The sequence below is a fragment of the Amblyomma americanum genome, chromosome 10, assembly GCF_052857255.1.
Source record: "Amblyomma americanum isolate KBUSLIRL-KWMA chromosome 10, ASM5285725v1, whole genome shotgun sequence".
In the NCBI taxonomy this organism is placed as follows: Eukaryota; Metazoa; Arthropoda; class Arachnida; order Ixodida; family Ixodidae; genus Amblyomma; species Amblyomma americanum.
Genome location: NC_135506.1, coordinates 98120354 through 98133456, shown reverse-complemented (window position 1 = coordinate 98133456; position 13103 = coordinate 98120354). Strand labels below are relative to the sequence as shown.

General features: G+C 48.3%; 1 protein-coding gene across 1 annotated transcript; it reads left to right on the top strand.

Moving 5' to 3' along the window:
• The first annotated feature begins 751 nt into the window (after window positions 1-751).
• Window positions 752-12756, top strand: LOC144108574 (uncharacterized). The gene is made up of 3 exons (XM_077641776.1): window positions 752-1060; window positions 1487-1699; window positions 12676-12756. The coding sequence occupies exons 1-3, from the start codon at window positions 977-979 to the stop codon at window positions 12754-12756; spliced, it is 378 nt and encodes a 125-aa protein (XP_077497902.1). The 5' UTR covers window positions 752-976.
• Window positions 12757-13103: the final 347 nt, after the last annotated feature.

The window sequence follows — 13103 nt, the reverse complement described above, 5'->3', positions numbered from 1 at the left end:
ACATTTTAACGATTGGTTAACGGAGCTGCGTGTACTAGCAAAAAGCTGTGAATTCGGTGAGCTGGAAGAACGCATGCTAAGAAGCAGAATCATTCTGGGAATGAGAGACAAGAAGCTTCAAGAAACGCTTCTTTCTGAAAATGCTTCCTTGGCCAAAACTGTTGAAATGTGTCGAGCTCGGGAACACGGCAAAGAGCAAAGTGAAGAAATACACTCCAGCAAGAACTGTCAAGTGGAGGTCAATGCGGTCCTCCAAATGAAAAGTCGCTGTAACAAATGTGCTCGTGTTCACAACAGTGAAACATGCCCTGCAAAGGGACGCACGTGCTTAAAATGTGGCAAAAGAAATCATTTTGCAGCTGCGTGCAAAACGAAGAGCGCTAACCTCTGCGTGAAAGAGCAAAAAGTGGCGTCACTGGAAGCGAATTCAGACGGACAGGCAGATAATTTCTGGTTGCAAACTTTATCCCCAAGCAGCAAGAAAGACGACCGCTGGAGTGCAATCGTGAAAATAGAAGAAACGCCCGTTGCCTGCAAGCTTGATACAGGAGCCAATTGCTCGGTCATATCACGCAGCCAGCTGCAGAAGATAACTCAAAAGCAACCCGACAACTGCGCTGTCGTGCTGAACACATTTTTTGGCTTTCAGAAAAAAGCAACGAAACGTAGTCACCTTCATGTGACCGGACCCGAGGGAACATTTGAAACGACATTCTTCGTAATGGAAGACGACATACCCGTGACTCTTAGCGGCTCAGTTGCCGAGAAGCTAGGCTTGATTCGCCGAATTGCTTCACTGGAGCACTAAGAGCTGTACGACGTAGTCAAGCCGTATGAAGACGTCTTCTCCGGATTAGGCGAGCTCAAGGGTGTCGTCTACCACTTGAAGCTCAAGCCAGGTTCCCAAGGAGTGTTCAAAGCAGCACGCCGGATTCCGTTCGCACTCGAGGACAGAGTAAAAGCGGAACTGGACCGCATGGAAGCAGCCGGAGTAGTTTCCAAAGTGACCGAGCCAACCGATTGGTCCAGCCACATGGTTACCGTCATAAAGAACGACAAGGTACGCATATGTCTCGATCCATCTGATTTGAACAAAGCGCTGCTGCGGGAACGTTATCCTATGCCAACGCTAGAAGACATTGCACCGTCTCTGTGTGGAGCACAATACTTTTCGACTTTGGATGCCGCTACGGGATTTTGGCAGATAAAACTGGATGAGGAAAGCTCCAGAATTTGCACAATGAGCACTCCGTACGGTCGTTACAGGTTCCTACGTATGCCTTTCGGCATTTCTTCGGCTCCCGAAATATTTCAGCACGCCATGCACAAAGTACTAGAAGGTCTCACTGGCACAGCAGTCGTAATGGACGACATTCTAGTCTGGGGTCGCACTAAAGAAGAGCATGACGCAAATCTTGTCAATGTGCTGACAAGATGTCAGGAGCACAACTTGAAATTGAACAAAACAAAGTGTAACTTCTTGCAGGAATCCGTCAAGTACCTAGGCCACGTGTTGACGCGCGACGGGTTGAGCCTGGATCCAGGGAGACTGGAAGATATTTTCCACGTGCAGGCCCCTTGCAACCGGAAAGAGCTACAGACATTCTTGGGTATGGTGAACTTCGTTTCCCGCTTCATTCGTAATATGTCAACGCTCACAGCATCGCTCCGAGAACTTTTAAAAAAGAATGCTGCATGGGTTTGGGAAGACAGACATCAAAAAAGCTTTGAAGCACTGCGCGAAGCACTAGCAACGGCTCCCATATTGGCATATTACCAGAAGGGCAAACCAATCACCCTATCTGTAGACGCCAGCCAAAACGGAATTGGCGCTGTGATAATGCAGGATGGACACCCCTTAGCTTACTCATCTCGCTCGCTGACAGAAGCACGGCAAAGGTACGCGCAGATAAAGAGATGCTAGCAATCGTCCACGGCTGTGAAAAATTCAAGGACTACATTTTCGGGCAGCCAGAAGTCATTGTGGAATCTGATGACAAGCCGCTCGAAATGATTTTCAAGAAGCCATTATGCCAGTGCCCTCTCCGCCAGCAGCGTATGCGTCTAAACCTACAAAAATACCATATAAATGTCAAGTATACTCCGGGAAAACAACTGTTCATCGCTGACGCGTTGTCACGTTTTTCTAATAAAGCACAGCTCGTAGAACATTGCGCGCATTTCCACGTTAACACTATCGCTTGTCTTCAAGCTTCAGACGGCGCCTGGAGCAAGTTCTGTGGGAGACGGACCGTGACCCAAGCATGGTGAAACTTCGCCAGTAAGCAAGCACAGCGTGGCCCATTGACAAGGCTGACGTCACTACCGAGCTACGCAGCTACTGGAGCTTCCGCGACGAGCTGCATACTGAATCCGGCCTTGTGTTCCGGAGCAATCGCCTTATCATTCCTGCCAGACTGCGCAGTGAGGTACTGGCTTCTCTTCATGCTGCGCACACAGGAGCAGAAAAGATGAAGGCACGCGCCCGAACCGTTGTCTTCTGGCCAAGTATAAACAGCGATATTGAGGAAGTCGCTCAATGCTGTCAAACATGCCAAAAGTACAAGTCAAGAAATGCGCGACTACCGCTGTTAAGTCACGAGATACCAACTCTGCCCTGGGAGTCAGTAGGAGCTGAAATTTGTCATCACAACGGCGCCGAGTACTTAGTCGTTGTTGACTTCTACTCTTTCTTTTTTGAAATCAGGCTTGTGCAAGCGCCGTCAGCCAACAAGGTTATTGCAGCATGCAATGACATCTTCGCAACACATGGCTTCCCAAGGCGACTTTGCACAGACAACGGACCACCCTTCAGTAGCCAACAGTTCAAGGATTACGCCGATAAGATTGGCCTGCAACACGTCCGGTCTAGTCCGTACTATCCCCGCTCGAATGGAATGGCAGAAAGAGCAGTACAGGAAGCTAAGAAGCTGTTAAGGCGGTTCCGTTTCGGCAGCACTGAGTTTTGTGCCGCATTGCTTGAGTGTCGAAATTCTCCTCGGGACTCTTCTCTGAAGTCCCCTGTGCAGAGGCTCATGGGCCGACAGACAAGAACGCTGCTTCCTGTACCAACCAGCCACCTACAGCCACAAACAGTGCCACCCAAGACCGTGCGACGAAGGCTAGAAGACATCAGGAGCAAGCAACGCTGCTTCTACAACAGAGGTACACGGCCTCTTCCAGAGCTTCGCACTGGCTCGACCGCAACTATGTACAATGTGCCCTCAAGATCATGGTCCCCTGTCACGGTCGTACAGCGGGCTGAGACTCCTCGTGCCTACATCGTCAAAACGGAAGAGGGTCAACAGTTTCAGCGCACAAGAGAACACCTCAATCCGGCCCCTCCTCCCTCGTCTCCAGACCACAAGACTCCCGCGCTGCTGCCAGCTGTGGGAGTCCCAGACACTACAGGGACATCCGAATCTACACAACTCCGCAGGAGTGAACGGAAGCGCCAACCACCACGAAGATACCCGGCGCCTGAGTTCTGAAACTCTACTTGATTCGACGATTAAAAAAAAAGGAGAGAGAGGGGAGATGTGACGTAGTGCAAGTCATGCACACGCGCCTAGCCGGACAGAAGCAGCCCCCATTTCTGTTATCTAACCGCTTGCCTATATAACCGCTCGCCTTCTTCAATAAAGCGTCATTCATGCACCATGCTTCGTCGTGTCCACAATTTCTATCCGCGAATTCGACTAATAACTCTCCCCTGCTTCTTCTAGAATCTATCCCATATTCACCTACCGCGTGGTCGTCAGCCTGCTTCTTGCCCACCTTCGCATTGAAGTCGCACATTAGTACAGTGTACTGCGATTTTACTTTATTCATTGCCGATTCTACGTCCTCATAGAAACTTTCAACGGTTTTGTCATCATGACTGGATGTGGGTGCGTAGGCCTGCACCACTTTGAGCTTGTACCTCCTATTCAGCTATTGAGGCTTTTTTTGTGGAGAAGGAGAAAGATAAGGAGCTCGTCGGCCGCATTCGGACTTAAACGTCTGCTTTAAAGCCTGGATAGACAAGGAACCTTACGAGAGCCACATAGTGGTTGGCACTAGCCGCTGTGGCCTAGGCAGAATAAGCTCAATAGAAACTGCTGCCACGGTGGCTCAGTGGACATCGTGCTCGGCTGCTGATTCGAAAGTCACTGGTTCGGTCCTGACAGTGGCGGACGCATTTAACGCAGGCGAATCCTTAAAGGACCGGGTACTGTGCGATGACAGTGCACGCTGCAGAAGCCCAGGTGGTCGAAATCATCCGGAACACTCCACTACAGCGTTTATAGTAGTATTGCCGCGAACATTTGCAGTGTTTGTTCATTCTTCAAATCTGCCGCCACACAACTTTATCGCTTTGTTTGCGACGCAAGACGCGACCAGATTTATCTCGATTGATCGCAGCCTGGTAGAGCTGATTCTAGGTTGTTTCAGAATGTTCTAGTAACTTTGCACGCTTTATCTCGAAAGTTCCCTATCAGCTTTAAATTGAGCACGGGCGACAGCGGCGGGCATTCTGTTCGACGACCACCGAGCACGCTTGTCGCTTCGCCGCCGCCGAGTGACTCAGTCCATTGTGGGTGCAAGTCAGGCCAATAAACAGTTTTGTTTTAAAAGACCTGCTGTCCGTCTTCATCGCTGCTTCGACTGCCTTCAGCACTACGTGAAAGTATGATTCTTTCGAGACGTTAACACCCATAAACCATAAACTTTCCACAGGGACTCCTTTTCCTGAAACACCAAGCCCAATATTGTGCGTGTTCAAAACGCGATATTTATAAGGAAACTGTGAAGTTTGTGTGCACTGACGTATTTTAATTGGTATTGTAGCGATAGCTACATTACGGTAGCAATTCGAGCCTTCAGCGTGGCGACGCCGTCAGCCTGTGGCTGCACCGCCACCCTTTGGCTGCGTCGTCACGCTGTCATGTGGTGGGTCACGACTTGCGCAGCAGGTGCCGGCGGTGCGGCGCCGTGACTGATCACGTGGTTCGTCCCGTGGTTGGTCACGTAACATGCTACGTGGTGCGGAGCAGCTGCTGATGCCTGCGGCGCAGCGCGCCGGCGAAACCAAGCTGCAACAGCTGTGCGCGTGCGCTGTGTCAAGTGGGATGAAGATGGAGAAGTAACGCCCACATAAACGGAGCGGAGAAAAACTGACTTTGCAATTCAACTGTGCAAGTTACACCCGGCCAGCTGTAGCTATCGCGTCACTCCAGGTTTAACCAGAGCTAAACCACCGCCAATTTTTCTTTGAAGCTTCATCCAGAGATCTTTCATCCTTTCATTCAGAGTTGCACCAGAGACTGCGTCAATGAAAACAAAGATTCCCTTCTTTTGGCTTTCAGATATACCAGGAGTTTCACCCAAAACTTTAGGCAATTTTTACAAATAGGTTTTCTGAGCTAAAAGGCCGCTTGTTTCGGCATAGCGTTGTCATCGGCGAAGTATATCAGAATACCGCCAAGAAGTGCTGAGTAGCAGCAGGCTGGCTAACTAATATTGCAGAGTTTTCTTTTTAACGGTTACAGTTAAGCTCCTTATTATTTGAAAGGCGCGTGGCCCACTGTAAATAATGTCGATATCAGTTATTCCAGTTTCGAAAAAGAGTATACTCTCGGTGCTGTGAGCCAACAAATTTTGGCTTCTTCGCGCCAAAATACATGCGCTTTCGGGAAGCTTGCAGGTAAAGAAACCTCTCTAGTGCACGTAACTCGTCGAAATAGTCAAAATTTGTAAGTCCGCAGCGCCGACGGTAACCGCGTTTTCGAAATTCTAAAAACTGATATGAATATTATTTACGGCGGGCGACACCCCTCTCAAATAATTAATGAGCCTAACAGTAATAGTTAAAAGTTAACTAGTCAATATTAGATAACCACCCTGCTAGTTAGCACGCGGTAGCTATATTCTGTTGTACTACACCGCTGGAAATGCTATGCCTAAAAAAGCACTCTTCTAACTGAAAAAGCGTATATTTATAAAGTGTGCAAGTATTACGGGAAACACCCTGTACAACCATCTCTGTCAGCCTTAGGAAGTCCCTGCACAAAGAAGTTGCTGCGTTTCCCTTTATGTGCGCGCGGCAGCGGTGTATTTGTGTACATAAGCGTATATGCGCTTACTCATATAATATTATCTCTTAATTTATACTTCCTGTATCACTTTAAATGAGAGACAGAGATGGCAAAACTAGGAAGTCAGCCTTGACGCCACTTTACTCTCCGACTCGCGTTCTATCTTTTCTAGGCACTGCTGCCGCCTGTCTTCACACACACACGCACACACGCACGCACGCGCATATATATATATATATATATATATATATATATATATATATATATATATATATATATATATATATATATATATATATATATATATATATATATTTATTTATATATATGCGCTGAAATGGCATCGAACACGCTGGAGAGGACGCAAGAAGTTCGCTCAGGCCCGTTACAATAAAGGTCTTACGCATGACAAAAGAAATTCAGCGCAGACCACAATTGCATAAAAACACCTTTATGCAAAGCGCTGCTCTCGTGCAACATAGATTCCCGAGGCATACAGTTTTTCGGCGCTGGTTTTGTATCTGCGCATACTCGCCATCATCCAAACCAACTGGGAGCCATTTCCACCCACATCGTGGGTTAGAACAGTGCGTTCAGAGCGTTCCGAGACATAAGTAGTGTCGTTTCCGGCACCCTCTCAAGCAAGTGAAAACGAAATGCGTCAAGAAAGTGATTACTTGGAAAGAATGACACTGCAGGCTTTTCGACAAGAAAGAAGGTAACGCAAGGGCATCTGGTGCTACATCTTAAATAAATGCAAACTCCGGCCTGCAAGAGGGCAGTCGTCAAAATAGACCGTGGTTTATAGTCTCCGATTTTCACGCGGTTTCATTTTATTTGTGTTTCACTTCCTCCAACGCTTGTGCCGATTTGCCGCATTGCCATCCGTTTTGAATGAAGTGCGGGAAGACGGTTTCACAAACTAGGCTTAGTGCCTGCCATTGTTTAAGATTGCGTGGCTGCAGATATGCTTCCATGTTTTGTTAACAGACGTCTGGATAGCACACAGAATATCAATCTTGCCGAAATAATCTTTTTTTTAAATATCACACACCGCTCAGAACCTTCATCCGAATCTCTAAGTTCCCGATCTTCTAAATAACACGAGAAGGTTAATGTCTCAAATTCTGACATATATATTCCGGGCCCACAGATATGGGCGTTTCAATGCAGAAAAAAACAGCCCGCTTATAGTTAGGCCTCCAAACCTGTAAAACCTTGGGCTAGTCTCTTCATAACTCGAATTATTTAACAAAAAAGGACACTGCAATGAGCACAGATTTCTGTCGAGGAAAATGTAAAATGAGGAAAAATTTATACAATAAAATAAATCGAAGACAACCTTTTGCATATTCAGATACAAAAGGCTAACCCTCGGCGGGAAGAGCCACGAGTTCCATAATACGAAAGACACTATGTACGAAATGAGTAGTTTCGGCAAACGCGTCCACAAGTACCGCTTCCCTGTGCTGGTTATATGTGAGCCCAACATGCCGTCGCCTTTCCGCCTTTCTGGATACGTGCTGCTGTGGTCTCGCAGAAAAGACGAAACTAGCAAAGTGTTAGTTTGCATACGCCAAGACATTGCGCACATCCGCCATGTTCTACAGCCACACAACACAAACCATTACATCTGTGTGATAGTCACGCTAAAAGGACGGGTCTTTTCGATAATCGGTGCCAACATTACACCTAGAGATGCCATTGATACTTCGTACCTATATTCAGCCATCCAGAGTTGTCCAGCTCCTCATATCATAGTGGGCGATTTTAATGCTCATCACCCTCAGTGGGGCAGTGCTGTTATGAATAACCGAGGCAGGAACCTGTTTGACTTTATGCACTCCCAGAACTTCATCAATATCAACGATGGTTCACCTACGTTTCTGCGTGGCACGTCGTACAGCAGCTGCTTGGATCTGGCGTTTGTTTCAGCAAGTCTCCAGTTTTACGTCAGCTGGTGCAGTGACGTTGAAACACATGGGAGTGACCACATTCCAACGTATGTTTGCGTCAAGTGGTACGCACCTACTACTCCGTCTCGCGTGCGATATACAGACTGGCCTGCCTTTAGGTCGTCCGTGGAGATTTCCTGTGTGGACCTCTCAACACCATCTAAAATAGAAGGCCTGATTACGTCCTCTCTCAGTGAGACCACGCGGTATATATGTGCGCCTACGCCAGGTTCTACTATTGACGTGGAATTCGAAAGACTACGCGCAGTCCGTCGGCGCGCCGAAAGGAAATACAAAAGAACCAAATCCATGTATGATCTTGGCCTTTGTCGCCGAGCTCAACGACAAATAAAGCGCCACCTAGCGAGACTAGGGAGACAACGTTGGAGGCAGTTCTGTTCATCGCTGGACCCTCTGAAACCATTGTCGCCTATTTGGCATGTAGCCAGGAGCTTGCGTTCACCCCCGCAGGAACGCTATCCTTTCCATGCCCTGTCTATTTAACAACGCCGTAATAATGTAGAGGTAGCAGAAGAATACTGCAAAATGGTTGTGGGCACAACTATGGTACCATCAACCAGTTTGGAGGCTTTTGTACCACCTTCACCAGATGACCACTACGAGATGCTATTCACGATGCCTGAACTAGAAGCTGCTCTTTCCTCGTGTAGGCGTCCATCTACACCTGGTCCTGTCGGGATTTCGTACGCGTCCCTCTCTCACCTTGGCATGGAAGGCCGAACTGTGCTGCTCAGTTACTACAATGATACATGGGCTTCCGGAATCGTTCCACAACACTGGAAGATCAGCCGCCTGGTTGCACTTTTGAAGCCTGGCAAACCTCCTTATGAGCTTACCTCATACCGGCCAGTTGCACTAGCAAGCTGCGTCGGCAAAGTTATGGAGCTAATGGTGCTGGCGCGGCTCGAATGGTTTTTAGAGCAGAATGCTCTCTATCCGGATATGATGACCGGGTTCCGGAGGGAACGTTCTTCGATTGACAGCGTAATCGACCTCATATCGACAGTGGAACATGAAAAACGTAGTCGCCGACTCGTCGCTGCTGTCTTCTTGGACATCAAAGGGGCCTACGATAATGTACTTCATGACGCCATCCTTGATGCCCTTGACGACATTGGCGTTGGCGGCCGGATGTATTCGTGGATTGGGAGCTACCTCAACGGCCGGTCTGTTTACATGTCTACGCCTGATGGGGAGACTACCCGTCATCAGGTTTGCCGTGGAGTTCCTCAGGGAGGAGTTCTTAGCCCAACCCTATTTAACGTGGCATTGATTGGACTGGTGAATGAACTTCCCACTAACATTCACATCAGTGCTTATCTTGATGATATCTGCATCTGGGCGTCGGGTTCGACACGTCCGCAAATGCGTGCGAGATTACAACGTGCCGTGTCATCTACATCAAAGTACCTACGGCGTCAGGGTTTGCACTTGGCAGCTGAAAAATGTGCTGTGGTCGCATTCACGCGCAAGTCTGTCTACCACTACCCGGTAACTCTTCAAGGGGTTGCAATACCATACGTCTCCCACCACAGATTTTTGGGCATTATCATTGACCGCGATCTGTCATGGTCGAGGCATATAAACATGCTAAAGAAAAGACTCACTCCTTTTTGCCATGTGCTTCACTTTGTGGCAGACATTAAATGGGGCCCAACGGAGCGCTCCTTGCTTCGACTTTACTATACCCTCTTTATTGGCTACATTCGTTACAGCCTTCCTGTACTCCCTAACATGAGTATTTCCTGCTTGCGGGCATTAGAGAGTGTCCATGCACAGGCGCTCAAGATATGCCTCGGATTACCACGTTGTGCCTCGAACAAAGGCACGATTGAGGAATCTCGTGCGTGCCCAATATCGGTCTACCTGTCACACGAACCACTTCGTGTATATTTACGTGCTCTTACACGGCACTGCTGGCACCCGCTGACGAAGATTTTTGATGAGCGACCGGACAGCAGTTTTGCACGCGCACTGCGCTGATGCCCTGCCGCATCATTCCTTGCAGCCCCCATGGGTAATGGCTCAGCCTTCAGTCTGCCTGCATGTCCCTGGCATAATCAAGAAGTCTGCGATGCCGGTTAGCGGACTGAAGCAACTCGCACTTGCCTACATCTGGTCAGAATACCACAAATGTGTGCACGTCTACACGGATGGATCTGCGTCTCCAAATGCATCAACAGCAGCTTTCGCAATCCCTGCACAACAGACAACCCGCAGATTAATTTTGGGACACAAGTCTACTTCAACCGCTGCAGAGCTTGTGGGCCTTCGGGAATCGATTCGCCACATCTGCGGAGAACCGCCTCAGGAGTGGTGCATTTTCACCGACTGTAAACCTGCGCTACACATTTTAGGATGCTTCCTACGCCACACAGCCTACCAAGCTCTGGCTCTTGATATCATTAGTCTCGTATCATTTGTTCAGGGAAACGGCCACCGTATAGTGTTTCAGTGGATCCCCGGACACTGCGGACTCGATGAAAATGAGACCGTCAACGCTGAAGAAAGGAGCGCCTTCAGCAGTGGCCTGCGTACAGCTGTACCGTTCTCTATAGTGGACACAACTTGTCTCCTTTAGGAATTGATGAGGAGGGCGACGGCTAGGTACTGGGCCCTGCCAGGCCTCCGCCACATCCGCCTTAAACGGCTAGATCCGACGATGACCTTTTCAGTTCCTCGCGGAATACCTCGCCTTATTGCATGCGTTATCCGTAGACTACGTTTAAATGTGGCATTCACGCGCAAATACTTGCACTTAATAGGACAAGCGGACTCCCCGGAATGTACTACATGTGGCGTGCTAGAGACTATAGAACATGTTTTAGTGGCGTGTCCAGCGTATGCACGTGAAAGACTCATACTCGCATCTGCTCTGAAGCCTATGGACACATCGCTCCTCTCTGAGGATTTGATCCTCGGCGCTTGGCCAGATAGATTTAGAACTGTAAAGGCAACGCGAGCGCTCTCACGCTTTTTGAGCGACACGGACCTTGTCTCGCGTTTGTGATGTCAGAAAGTGTGCCTTTTTTTAAAGTAGTTTTTCATCTGCCTCCTCTCATCATCATCGTCCCCCATCGTGACCTTCTTTTATCTCCTCTTCTCGTCCCCCAGAGCAGAGTAGCAGGCCAGATATTTATTTTTCAGGCCAACCTCTCTGCCTTTTCCTATCAATAAACCCTCTCTTTTCGGCAAAAAAAAATCTAAATCGTTGCATAACTCTTCACACTGGTCCACTTATCCCTTCACTGGTTTGCTTAGTAGTTAAGCGAAGAACTCGAAGCTGGCACTCTTGGTGCCTTACGTAGCATAAGAGGGTTCTCGCAAAGCTTCCGCTCTCACCGTTCGACTATTTTCCTTCGTGGAAATCGTGGTAATACAGGACGCACTACGTCCGCCGCTATAGACAAGGGTGGCGCTGATGAACACGCTCAAGGTTCGGTTACACAAAACATAAATACCTCCGAAAGCAGAAGATTGGGCAGCCGCCACCGTAGCTCAGTTGGTAGAGCACCGGACGCGAAATTCGGATGTCGTGGATTCGGATCCCACCGGCGGCATTCCGTTATTTTTTCTTCTGCTTTCTGATTAATTAACTGTAAGCGATAAATTATTTACGCTCTAATGTGCAGTTAATTAACACCGCAAATTGAAAAACATTCATCCCCCCTGCTCCTTGGTTTCGGTGACTGTTGGCTTCCGTCATGTATGTCATACGAAGCACCTGTTCTGCCTTCACTTGTTTTCTTCACAGGTGCTATTATCAGTCTTATTATACCTACAGTATAGAAGACGAGCTGAAACATAACATGACTTTGTATTTGTTTTAGAACAAACCTGAAGCTGGAGCGGCCACCTGCCTAACAAGGTAAGAAAGCACGCCAAAGCTGCGTATTCCTACCTGACATGTCCACACCCGGGAGAACCGCCAACTTTAAAACTATGGGGGGGGGGGGGGGGTTAATGTGAGACAGTTTGATTATTGCGCTAGTGCTGGTGACTAATCAAAATCATAGAGTACAGTACAGTTTGTAAAGGCGATGTTTCTCAATGGGGAAATACTGGGTGGGTAAGGAAACCTTGAAGCTTCCCACAGCGATGAAATTGAAGCCGCAGGCTCATTTCCGAAGTCATGCACCCTGGATATCCGAGCACGAGGTCGGGGCATGCCTTGTACCCATCTGATGAAACCGGCGGTTAACTGGAGGGCAGCGGGAGTCGAACCCACCACCTTTCGAAGCCGAGGCATGTCTTCTGTAATCCAGAACTATACCCTGCAAGGAAGAGTAGATCCTTGTCCACACAGCATCCGGTGTGCACTACGCGGTTCAAAGAGTACCATGCGTAAAACTTAGAAGTCATGAAATTCACGACCAGCAAGCGCCGCGTTATGCTAATACCTGTGGCAAATCAGGAGGAGGAGGTTACGAAGAAATGCACAACGCCGTAACCTGTCACACAAGGCGGGCTCCTGACTCGTGTGATGAATATAAACGAGGGTGGATTGAAGAGGGCGCAAAATATTATGAATATACCTTAATTATGATAACGGGAGGGCACTTTGACCAATGTGTGTTGACAGCCTTTGTGTCAGCATGAGGGTGTGAAATCCACTTTTCCAGGAGTCTACACGCCCCAGAGAGACCGAGTACAAGGCCAGAGATAAGCTTGTGTGCGTGCTGAAAAAGGTCCAGTACACGTAGACACGAAACCTCGCAGGACCACGCCCGCGTGCTCCTCTAGCCACCATTCTGCATACAAGGCGAATTGTCAGACAAGGGTAACTCTGTGGTGAGGGAAAGAGGAAGTGAGAAAACACACATGTACTCTTTGTACCACTATTTGTTCCGTGTCTGCTACTAGCAAGGGGTAAGGCAAACTGAAAGTTCTGCACGAGCATTCAGTAAAAAGTAAACTTAAACTGTCGCAAATTGGAAACAGTTCTACAAATTTGCTCGTGACTTTGTGCAACGATGGCAAGCGGATGTCTGCTATGGACCCCAACTTTTTGTCCACTTTCTCAGACTCCTTTCTGAGCACGTATTCCTGC